This window comes from Rattus norvegicus, chromosome 5 (assembly GCF_036323735.1).
Source record: "Rattus norvegicus strain BN/NHsdMcwi chromosome 5, GRCr8, whole genome shotgun sequence".
In the NCBI taxonomy this organism is placed as follows: Eukaryota; Metazoa; Chordata; class Mammalia; order Rodentia; family Muridae; genus Rattus; species Rattus norvegicus.
The window spans coordinates 102,404,983-102,417,176 of record NC_086023.1 but is presented as its reverse complement, the minus strand read 5'-3'; the positions used below and the strand labels follow the sequence as shown (position 1 = coordinate 102,417,176).

At 45.0% G+C, this 12,194-nt stretch overlaps 1 protein-coding gene across 1 annotated transcript in view; it reads left to right on the top strand.

The window, feature by feature from the left end:
- Frem1 (Fras1 related extracellular matrix 1) overlaps nt 1–12,194 on the top strand; it is a 148,264-nt gene that overhangs the window by 98,288 nt on the left and 37,782 nt on the right. The window contains exons 24-25 of the mRNA NM_001411535.1: nt 1,626–1,890; nt 10,686–11,097. Coding sequence (NP_001398464.1) covers nt 1,626–1,890; nt 10,686–11,097 — 677 coding nt within the window. The remainder of the gene's footprint in view (nt 1–1,625; nt 1,891–10,685; nt 11,098–12,194) is intronic.

Sequence of the window (12,194 nt, the reverse complement as noted above, 5' to 3'; positions counted from 1 at the left end):
CTATCACCAGCCTATGTGCTAATCTCTTTATCTCGCTAATTCCTACTCTCATCTGTATTTCCTTTAACACTATAGAATAGGTGTATTCTAAAATGAGCCCTTGCCTCTTCTATGAAGTGTTTGCTCAAGTCCTTTTGACTTGTTCTTTCCTTGTTAGTTAGGCCTTGCCAGGTGGTGGTGGTGGCAAGCCATTTAATCCCAGTACTTGGGAGGCAGAGGCAGTCAAATCTCCAAGTTTGAGGCCAGCCTGGCGTACAGAGCGAGTTCTAGGACAGCCAGGGCTACACGGAGAAACCCTGTCTCCAAAACATAGGCCTTCCCATAGCAGGTTAACTTTTTGGCCTATGTCTTTTATCTTTTCTTTGGACATTGCATTAGTTATGTTACCCATTTCTGCAATCGAACACTCAACAACAGGAAACTTGGGGCAAGAGGCTGATCTTGGCTTTTAGCGCAAAGGGGCCAGATGGCCCATTACAGTGGGAGGCATAATGGTGGGGACCGGAGGCAGCTAGCGGCCCCTCGGGAAACAGGAAAATGAAGGCTGGTGCTAACCTTGCTTTCTCTTTTCATTTACTCTGGGCCCACCCGTTAATAACACTGCCTATATTCAGGAGTGTCTTTAATGGTTAAAATTTCTGGAAACACTGTAATAGACACAGCCAATGTTGTGATTCCCTGATTATTCTAAATCCAAACAAGTTAACAATGAACAGTCACCATCACGGAAATCACATTTTTTTAATTTGAAATTTTTTTGACAATGTCATACGTGAATATTGTATTTGCTCATTTCCACCCTTACCTCTTCTCTCCAACGCCTCCCAGTTCTTCCGTGCACATCCCACCCCCTCTCAAATTATTGGCCTCTTCTCCCTTTATTACTATTGCTACACACGCACGCACGCACTCACACACGCACGCACGCACGCACCCTGCTAAGTCTGTTTAGTGGTGTTCCTACGTATGCATGTTGAGGGCTGACCCCCTTGGGGTTGGATAACATCTCAGTGGCTTATTCCTGGAAAACATGATTCTGCGTCTTTCAGCAGCCATTAATTGTCTATAGTTCCCCTTCCAAGGACTGATTGAGCCTTGTGAGATTTCCCCCATCTACACTGGCATGTCAGCCACTATTGCCATTTTTCAAGTCTTGGTTAGGTAACCAGGTTGTTAAGATTTCATGTGTGCAGTTTCCCACATATATAGAATACGCTGTCTCAGCAGACACCCTGATCTACTGACTTCCAGTCTGCCTGGCCCCCTTCTGGGCCCCCTTCTGTGTCCATGAGCTTTTGGTAGCAATGTTAACGTATCAGTTGGGGTTGGGCGCCCAGGTCAGCTGTTCTCTGCGTTTTGACCAGTTGTGCATTTTTGTAATTGCTCCATCTCCTGCAAAAAGAAGATAGAGGGTGAGAGATTTTATAGCTGAGTAGGAACTATTGATTGCTTTCTCCCCTTGGCAGCTTACACGGTGCCTTCAATATTTGGAAAGTATTGAGGCTTCCGGATCAGACCCTGCTCAGTTTCTCCAAGTCCTGTGTCTGAAGCATGTGCTGTCTTTAGCAATGGGGGCATCAAATATTTTAAATATGAATCTTAACTAAAATTTCCTTGCCACACAGGTGATATTGTCATTCATGCGAAACCACTCGTGGTAGCCAACGGTGACAGAGGTCTCTTGACGCCTGCCACTCTTCTGGCTGAGGATGGAGCAGACAAGGCTGAGGAATTACTCTACCTTATCACTTCCCCACCACAGTATGGCCAAGTGGAGTATGTCTACTCTCCTGGAGTCCCCATTACCAGCTTTAGCCAAATGGACATAGCAGGACAGGCAGTCTGCTACATACACAAGAGCAGGACCGCTGTCCTCAGTGACAGTTTCAGGTGAGCCCACGACACTTTTGTATACCCCTTCCTTAAATTAATGCTTAGGAAGAGAAAAGGAGTGAAGCTGGTGTACCCCATGGCACTAGCCACTTTACTGTGTGTTTCTGACATGGGACATTGCTTACGGATACATGAAACAATGTAATCTTTTAGAGGAAGGATCATTAAGACTTTTCCAGCTCTCCTATAGCTGTGCTTTCTTCTGCTTCCTGACTGTAGGAAAGACGAAAACACACTATTAAAATGGCAGAAGCAAGGCAAACCACCACGGCTGTGGTTAGAAGCTAAGTGTCATAGACAGATCCGTGTTCAAGCCCTTCTCTGAAAAGAACACAAAGAACCGAGAAGACCCTCGTTCCAGAAAAACAGAAATGTAATTTCCCCGCTCTGAGTGCATTTTTCTATCTGAGGCTAAGGCACATATTAGCATAATAAATTTGGCATGAGCAGAGACTGCCTTTTGACACAACATGTTGCCGTAACTATATCATAAATCACGTTGTCACAAAGTGGATCATATTTCCCCATAGAAACCGTGTTATAATTGGGGATTGTGCACCTGCTCAAGGATTCAGTATCAAATAAATCACGGGGATGAATAACGACCTGGGGTGAAAAGGCAAAGATACTACATTAATGCAAATCTGCATTCATTTGAAACATGGAGGTTTGTTACAAGTCTCACAAAGCAGGAGAAATTCTGAGGGCTTTAGTGACAGTGGAAGCTAGCTGGGCACGTGGCCTTTCATAAAATTGGAGACCCGGGCCTGGGGCAAGGGCCAGCCGATCTTGGATTAGCCATTGGGTATCGATCCAGCCTTTACTTTTTACCAGTTAGAGAGCATTAGTTTGTCGGTCATAGATACAGGACTATTGATCCTCAGTAAGATGCTTACCACATCCATTTAACTTCTGGAGTGCACTGTAAAGTAAGTGAGCCTAGCGTATATTATCCAGGCACCCATGTTTATATCTCTTCTCTCTCGTATTCCACCTATTTAAATTCCTGCTATGATAAGCACCATGTCCGTAAGGATGACGTTTCTTGCCATTTGAACTTTAAAAAGTGATTTCTGAGAAATGGTCTAGATTAAACCCTGTATTAAACAACAGCAACAACAACAACAAAAATACAGACTGATATGAGCTAATATTTCCCCTTCTCTCTCATATGTGTGTTCATGTGGGGGTGGTGCACATGTATGTGCAAGTGCATGTTCATGTGGAAGGCGGAGCACGAATCTGGTGTCAATCTCCAAATGCCATCCACCTTGCTTTTGAGATAAGGTGTCTCCTATCCTTGATCTTACCCAGCAGGCCAGGCTGCCTGGTCAGTGCACTCAGGAGTCTTCCTATCTCTGCCTCCGGTATTTGGATACCAGGCGCACGCCAGTGCATTCAGGGGTGTTTGTTTGTTTGTTTGTTTTGTTTTGTTTTTAAATGTGGGCATTAGGGCTCAGATCCAAGTCCGAGTGCTTTCAAATCAAGCCCTTTATGAACTGACCCATCCCTTCCATGCCCTCTTTATAGCTGTCCTAAAACAGGAAGATTAGTATTTAATTGAGCAATATCTTTACTGTGTTCATGCTTGAGTACTGTGGTGCATTAATGAAAACATCAGAAGGGAGGGATTCCTCTTCTAGTTGGCTCTTGTGTTTAAGTTGTACGTTGTTGCCATTGTGAAAGTACAGGTTCAGGGTCTTTTATTGCCTTTGTGATTCCCAGCACCATGAACGTCATCAAGTTATATGGCCCCTTGAATTACTGCTCCTTCTATGGGACTGGAAAGCGCTCATTGGCATGGCAATTAGGGCCATAGGGAGGTTCAAATGAATTAGGCCCATGTGGTGCACACAACGTTTGGCACAAAGGGAGAGTTTGGCGCTATCTGCCACTGTCCTTACCCTGGTGTTGCCATTGGCATGACATTCTTTCCTTGGCCACGGTCTCACCTTCCACCTTTGCAGTAGCAAGTGTGATCATGGAGGAGTAAGTGCATTCAGGTGGGAGTGGTTCTTGCTCTTTCCCGTTTGCTAAGGAAGTGGGTGCTCCTTGGCCTACCACATGTTTATCAGAACAAGGGCATTTTGTTTTATACCCATTTCTGGGCCTTTGGCTTCTCTCCACTCCTGTTTCTCTAGTGTTTGCCCACTGGGCTGTCAGCTCCAGTATTGATGGCTACTGGAGGAACCATAGAGCTGGCTGAAGAAACCAGTGAGTGAAGACACAGATGTAGGCAAGTGAAGGTGAGATGCTAAGATGGTGGCAACCTAAGCCACTCAGGACTAGTGACCCTGTGAAATGCCTGACTCATTTTTAAAGCTTGTTCTCCTTGGAGTGTCTACTTTCTTAGTTCTTCAGAGAGTTACCCAGGGAGCACCACATGTGGGAGCATCTTACACGGCACCATTACACATCCCAAATTCTTGGGCCTCGTGCCAGTTGTTGGTAACTCCAATCTCAGCCGGAATCTGTCTTTTGAAAAGCCCTCCAAGAATCTGATGCCTCAGGACCAGAATCCCCGAGCTGGCCTAATCCACTGCTCTGAGTGTCTTCTTGAGCCTCCATGAAAATTTCCAGAAGCCCTGCCAGGCTCTCCTGTAGACAGAGGGAACTAAGAGGCTCTCAGGTCCTCACCTCCATGGACTAACTGGACCTTCACTTCCGTTTTGTCTTTTGATATTCTGTTTTCTGCTTGGTTTTGCATAGTGGGTTTCTCTGAAGGTTTTCTTCAGCAGAAGTTTGTGGCTTGGGTTTGTAGTGACATGAACATGAGAAGTGGCTTGGGCTGGTGGAGGAGGAAGCTGCATGGAAGAAAGGACTGGATGGTGAGATACGGGCCCTGCTGCCTCACTCGCCCTTCTGTGAGGTTCCCAGAGACAGCCCCGGTTGGTGTGGAGTTCTCTACCCAATCTTCATACTTTCCTTTTTTCACAAAGATTATGAGTTCCACTCTCTGCAGCCTCGAGGAACATCTACCCAGGATTAAAGACATTGTTTTCCTCTACACACACACACACACACACACACACACACACACACACACACACACATATTGTAGCATTTATTTTTTGGAATTGAGATTTTAATGCATAAATATTTCTGGATTTAGAGTTAAAAAGGTTACTTTCAAAGAACATTTATTTAACTAGAATAAAAAGTTGATGTAGAGCAATGGTTCTCAACCTGTGGCCTCGGCCCCCTTGGGAGTCACATGTCAGATATCCTGTAGATCAGATATTTGCATTATGATTCATAACAGTAACACCATTACAGTCATGAAAACAGCAATGAAATACTTTTATGCTTGGGGGCTACCACAGCATGAGGAACAGCATGAGGGTTGCAGCATTAGGAAGGCTGAGACCACGGATACAGAGTAGAATCACAATTTCAAGAGTAAAGGTTGTGTAGCCCGTGGCACAGACCACCATGACGGCTTTTGAGTGACTCAGATTAGGAAACAGGGCCATGGGGAGGAACACAAAGGGCAGAGAGCATCCATCCAGCCCAGTGCCTTCATTTATCTGTGGGGAAGCTCTTGTTCATTGCCCACATCACCTTGGGCAGGGCACCAGACACTTGGGATGTCTTTCTTCCAGGCCTCTAGCCACCATCTTGAGAGTGATGTGGTGGTTACCACTTTGTGCACAGAATCCTAAATTTGAGGGACAAAGGCCCTGCCTGATGATTGATGTAACAATTGTGCATCAGGACTTCCTTGGGAACCGAGGGTTTATTACAAATGAAGTATTCTTTGCAATATACCTTTTCATAGCAGAAATTAGTGGAGACTCTGTTTGTGAGAAGGAAGCCCTTCAATGTGTTGTCCTGATCCGGGGCCAGCAGTTTTACATATGTATAATGGAAAGAGGCTCGCATCTGCCCGAGATCCACATTTTAATCTTGTCATTTCGCTCACCCAATCACGGGCTGCTGTGCTGTTTGTCAGGTGGCTCTAAACCAAAGCCGAGTGCCTGTTCTTTAATGAAAATGCGATCGTGGTGCTTTTTAAAAATTAAATATATGCAACCAATCTAATCACCCAAATTTATGTGGCTTGCTGTTAAATTTGGCAAGGGATTTGGCTGGGTAAAGGAGATGAATTCTATGGTAGAGAATTTTCCCTCTTTCTCTTTTTTAAAGTAGGATGTGGCAGCATTAATTAAATGGGGTTTAATGGTTGAATTTTACCTTCTGCAAAAATATTTTGTGAATCATGAATTTCCCCTGCATTGTTTGGTGCTGCTGGCCTGGAAGAGAGATTTGGCAGCCCACTGTAGGACAGATGACACGGAGCGATTAGCAAGCCGACTTCAGCTGCTGGCGGCTGGGTCCTGAAAGAACATGTTAATGTCCTCCATTTTGACATGCCGGCTGGACTTTTTTTTTTTTCCTGAGGAGCTGGCACTATTTATGATTCCATTTTTATCTTTTAAATGCCATGACAGATGGCAGATTCTTCAGCCAACTCTATTGCCAGGAAATGCAGAAAGCTTGACAGCATTGTGGTAATGGTAAAATCAGACCAGGCAAGCACCCCTAGACAAACCAGAAGTCATTCTCCAAATTTTTATGAGAACGCTGGTCATCCTGGGTGCCTCTTTTTGCAGGGTAGGGGGACTGGGAGGAGGGAGTAACAAGGGAAATCGAACAAAATGGACCTGCAGACAGAACCAGTACCCCCATGCGGCTGGCCTCCTCACCTCAGGGTGGGCACCCCTGACTTTCAGAATATGTTTGCTAGGTTGGGAAGGGAGAGGAAGGGGAGTCTCCTTGCTGGTATTTTGCAGGCAGGAGCGCTGCTGACCTTGTTTTGCTGCTGTGCTAGCTTTATTCTGATGGGAATCCGAGCAGAACCATTCGTTCTGTCTCTCACCCTGGTTGATGCTTTTCTGCCACTGAGTAGCTTTCATCGTTACTCACGAAAGCGGAATGATGTATCTGATCCAGTCGTGTTTAGAAATCGCTTTTTTTTTCACCCCTGACTTATTAGCTTTAGGTCAATGCAGACAGCTGCTTCGGTGTCCCAGCTGGGAGCACTGGCCTCAGTAAATGTGTTTCTTACTTTTCCATGGTCCCTGGCCTGCTCACTCTCATTCCCATCTGTCAGATGGCACGGTGCCTATCTCCCAGGTGGTCAGATTCCCCAGCATTAGGCGGGGAGGTGTGTGAGAAGGACAGTATGGGTCAGGAGACAATTTCGGTGTCCTCCAAGAGGCCATGTTTGGCCTTGACACTGAGCTTGAAAGATCTGCCTTCAAAGAACATTTTTCAGAACTGAGTCTCTGGTCAAATACTAAAAATGGCCACCTTGGAGTGTCCAGCTACTCACTGTGGTTCACAGTGGACTGTCTGGCTCCTGATTTGTCTCACCTCCTTTTGCTTTCTTCTTCCCTTTTACCTGATATTTGACAGCCTTTTAATGGGGCACAGACTCTTTAACTCTACAGGTAATGCTAATATTAAATGTGGATCCTAAGGGTGAGGAGGTGGCTTAGTGCTTGCCATGCAGACATGATGGCACACATCTGCAATCCCGGAGCTGGGGAGGTAGATACAGGCACACCCAGAGCTCACTGTCTGTCCACTGTTGCAGAATTCATAAGCTCCAGATCCAGTAAAAGACCATATTAAAAAACAACAAACAAACAAAACACCATAGAGAGCAATAAAGGGAGATACCTGATGTCAACCTTTGGCCTACAGACACGCGTACACACACACACACACACACACACACACACACACACACACACACACACTCACACACACACACTCACACACACACTCACACACACACGTGCACACACGTACACACATGTACACACAGGTACACACACACACATACACATGCACCCACATACACAGGTGTGCACACTCCACAGAGACACACACATATATGTGAAATAAAATTTAAGAGAATTATAAAGCTGCATGCCTTTTAGCCTACATTGGTGCTGAGTTCCCAATGACTAATTTACACTCCCCCAGAAAGCACATTTGATGCTGGGATGTGGTAGAGAACAGCCATTTCATTTGAGAAGGAGATTGAGCAGAATGGGTGGTGTGAAGCATATTTCAGAGTCATAAATGAGGAAAGGCCTTGGAGGCAGGTGTGTGTATTTGTGTGTGTGTGTGTGTGTGTGTGTGTGTTTGTGTGCATGTGTCTGTGTGTGCATGTGTGTGTTTGTGTGTGTATCTGTGTGTGTGTTTGTGCATGTGTATATGTGTTTGTGTGTGTGTGTGTGTGTGTGTGTGTGTGTGTGTGTGTGTGTGTGTGTAGGCCAGAGGTTGACATCAGGTATCTTCTTTGACCGTCTCACTTCTTTCTTGTGTCACTCTGGGTCATTGGATAGAGCTGGAAGAGGGGAGCATGTGCTGAAGTCACAGGGAAGAAGAGAATGAACTCAATGCTGTGACAATCCTTGCCAGAGAGACAGAGTTCACTGCTACACCTCAGAGTGCTTCTCCATTGATCTTTGACACTGTCAAAAAAAAGTCTGAAGAAAACACAGATATTTAAGTGCACTTGTTCTTCTTATCAAAATTATTTTGATGATACTTCATGTTCAGACAAAATTTTCCAATTTTTATAGAACTTACTTATCAAAGAAAATATGATTGCTGATATTTTTATATACCTATAATCCAATTCAGTGTCTATCTTCAAACCATGCATCCTGATGCTCCTGGGAAAATTACAGTTTACAGACCTAGATTAGGGATATGTGAAAGTTTCACACTTTATTTCATTTAGCTATTTAACTTCGGGACCATCAATTGCTATTCTATGTGTCACATCATATTTTCTTGGTAGATGGTCTTTGTGACTAATTTAAAAACTCAAAATCTTTAGCCTTCCTTGAACCTGAGAGCTATAATAACTGCTAACCCACAAGATATGTCCACGGGCAAAACAGTGGCACTGACGTCATGGCAGTAACCAGTCGCTTTCTGGTTGGACTTACGTCCCTTTACAAGGTAAAATTAATGGACTCCAAAATCATGACTGGCAAGGCCATAGGGGAAAATGTAATACAATTATTCTACTAAATGGACATAGTAATAAATTGCCCCTAGGTTCCCATCTTATTGCTGATATCTGATTTAATCTCCCTCAAAGAGCACATTTTATATGGGATCTGTTAGTAAACAGAAAGGCATTTCACTTAAAGAAATGGCAGAAGAGACGAATCGTGCATCTTTCAGTCTTCATCAGAGACCCATCCCCCAGCCCAGTAAATGGTGATTCATATTGATCCACAACTGGTCCAGGTGTAGAAAACAAAAGACCATCATTTGGATATTGACATCATCCCCCTCACCCTACAGCTTGGGCCTCACCCTCACAGCATGGGGCAGAAAGATGGTGAGAGCTGGCCGTGGTGGGATGATGGCAAGAAAATACCATTTGCCAGACATGGCAGGGCCATTGCAGAGATGCGCTCACAGCAGCGTGACTGAAGGCATTAAGACCAAACCAGCCAAGATAGCACCATAGATGGGGAGGGGAGGGGCTCAAGTAGTGCCACACCCCCAGCTAAGGAGCTTAGGAGCCCACAACTGGTGAAGGATAGACAGTCACTCTTCATTAGGCATGGAACCCAAGAGCACCCCATTCTTTAGCAGGCTGTCCTACACCCGTGAACATACAGGTAGCATTAAGTGAACTTAGTTTTAAAAAAAGGTAGCACATGAAGTTGGGAGAGAAAAGTAGTAGAGAGATAGTGGAAAAATTGGAGGAGAAAGAGGGGAAGGGGATAGATTTGAGTATGTGTGAAATTATCAAACAAAACCTTTTGGCATAATCTTCAAAGCAAAACTGTACTCAGCCAAGCCTAGCTCCCTGGACTCTTTGCTAAGTATGCTTTTCCCTGAGACCTTTGCCCCAGGAAGGCTGTTCACAGTCTGGCTTCAGAAGTAAATCATCTCTCCTCAAATCCTAGAGCACAAGTGCCAATTCTGGTCGAATATGCCATATTTGTAAAATAAACGCCACACTTTCCCTAGTTAAAAGAGAGGGTTTTTTTTAATGTGATTTAATGTTCCAGTAAAATATACTATTACAGTTTTTTACACCAGAATAAACATACTCCATATATTCTTACTCCTTCATTAGGGTTGCTCCAATAAGGTTATTGATCGGAGCTTGAGAAACATACCAACAGCTGAATCACTGAAGAAAACAGTTAATTCTGACTCTGCACAGGTGTTGTGGCACACACACACACACACACACACACACACACACACACACACAAACACACGGGGGGGCAGATGTTTGGGAGTATAACACAGTGGTAGAGCATTAGATTAGCACTCTGAATTCAACACCCATTACTGAAAAAAGCATAAAATATATGAATTAGACTAAATTATCCTATTCAGTGTCTCATCATACTGTAGTGTTTAAAGTTCTGTTTTCTACATTCCATGAAAATATATTATTGCAATATTAAAACGATCTGAGCGCACACTAGGTACTCACACGATGGGTCCAGATGGACAGGAAATTCCTGTTTGAGGTAAAAGATTACACTGAACCTGCCTTCATCATAGGAAGGGCATTAATGGTGTTGGGAAAATGCTCTTGGAGGTAGCATGGTCAATGTGTATATTGTCTAGCAGCTGGTTTAATGAGAGAAGGACATTCCTCAGGAATCCCATCCCCGCTTTTCCTTTGAGTCTCAATGTGGTGTGTCCTGTAGTAAAGGTATGTGTGTTATTTCATTCCAGTCAATGGGGACACAAGAGCCCATGCTGAAGACTGCCTTGCCTCTCTTTGCCAGATTTACCATCAGCAATGGACTGCAGACCCAGCAGGGGGTGTTTGAGATCACACTGCAGGGTGTGGACAGTGCCTTGCCTGTGCTGACCAGGAACCGAAGGCTGAGGCTTGTGGAAGGGGCCATGGGCCTGCTGTCCACGGATCACCTTCAGCTGACTGACCCTGACACACCTCCAGAGAACCTAACCTTCTTTCTGGTCCAGCTCCCGCGCCACGGGTACCTCTACCTGAGAGGGAAAGTACTTCAGCACAACTTCACCCAGCAAGATGTAGACAGCAGGGTTGTGGCCTACCAGCATGCAGGAGGCGGTGCCCAGGAGGACTGCTTTACTTTCCTGGCCACAGACAGGAAGAACCAAGGCTTCGTTGTGGATGGGAAAGTTCAGAAAGAGCCCGTTCTCTTCATTATCCAGGCAAGTATGGCAGACACATGGTTTGTGTCATCACTGTGGTGAGCATGGCAGCCGGGAGGCATGGTCCTGAGGCAGTAGCTGAGCTTACATCCTGACTCACAAGCCCATGACAGGGAGAGTAAGACAGGATCTGGCATAGACTTTTGAATCCTCCAAGCTCACACCTCCAACAAAGACACACCTCCTAATCCTTCCTAAACAGTCCACCAACTGGGGACTAAGCACTCAAATATACAAGCCTATGAGGCCGTTCTCCTTCAAACTATCACACCTCCCAATTTTTGACAAGCATGCCTGCAGACTGTGGTGGCACTAAACAAGATTAGGTTATCCGAGGCGCTCACACATTGCCTGAGACATATTTGAGGTACGCACTAGACGTTTGTAATCACAATCGTGCCTTGAGGATTCTGCTTAGTCAGGGATGTCATCTCCTGGCATTGTAACTTACAAGGCTGCAGCAGCGTCACCCAGGAGCTGATGGTGGCGCCTACAGTAGCAACAGCTACAGACACCTTTTCTCCACTCTTAATTCCTAGACAGTTTAATATATAAACTGTATAATGGGTCTTAATTATCCCCATTCCCCGTTCTCCCATTCATCCCCTTCCCCTCCCACTGAAACTATTCTCCAACATCTTCTTTGTGTGTGTGAGGCCCGCTGAGTTTGATTAGTGTTGCTCACGTAAGTTTATTCACCGGAGCACGAAGAGCGTACCAACAGCTACATCACTGAAGAAAACAATGCTCTCTCCTCTAGCAACTGTTAACTAGTGGCCAACAGGACTTTGGGGAGCAGTGGCGGAGTTAGTTTTGTGGTCCCTCCCAGACCCGTGATGAAATGTGGATGGTCCAGTCTTGTGCATATCACCAACTGCCCGGCACTCACGAGTGCTGTGGCCCTGTCGCATCTACATGTCCTTTCTTACAGTCCCTTCCTCTGGCTCTTACATGTTTTGCATGCTTTTAAAATGGTTCTCTGAAGACCAGATTATGCTTTGCATAAATCTCATTTGATTCTCGTAAACATTTTATGTGGTAGGTTTTATTGTCTACGTTTTTATACATGAAGAAACCGAGTATCAGAAGTTAAATAA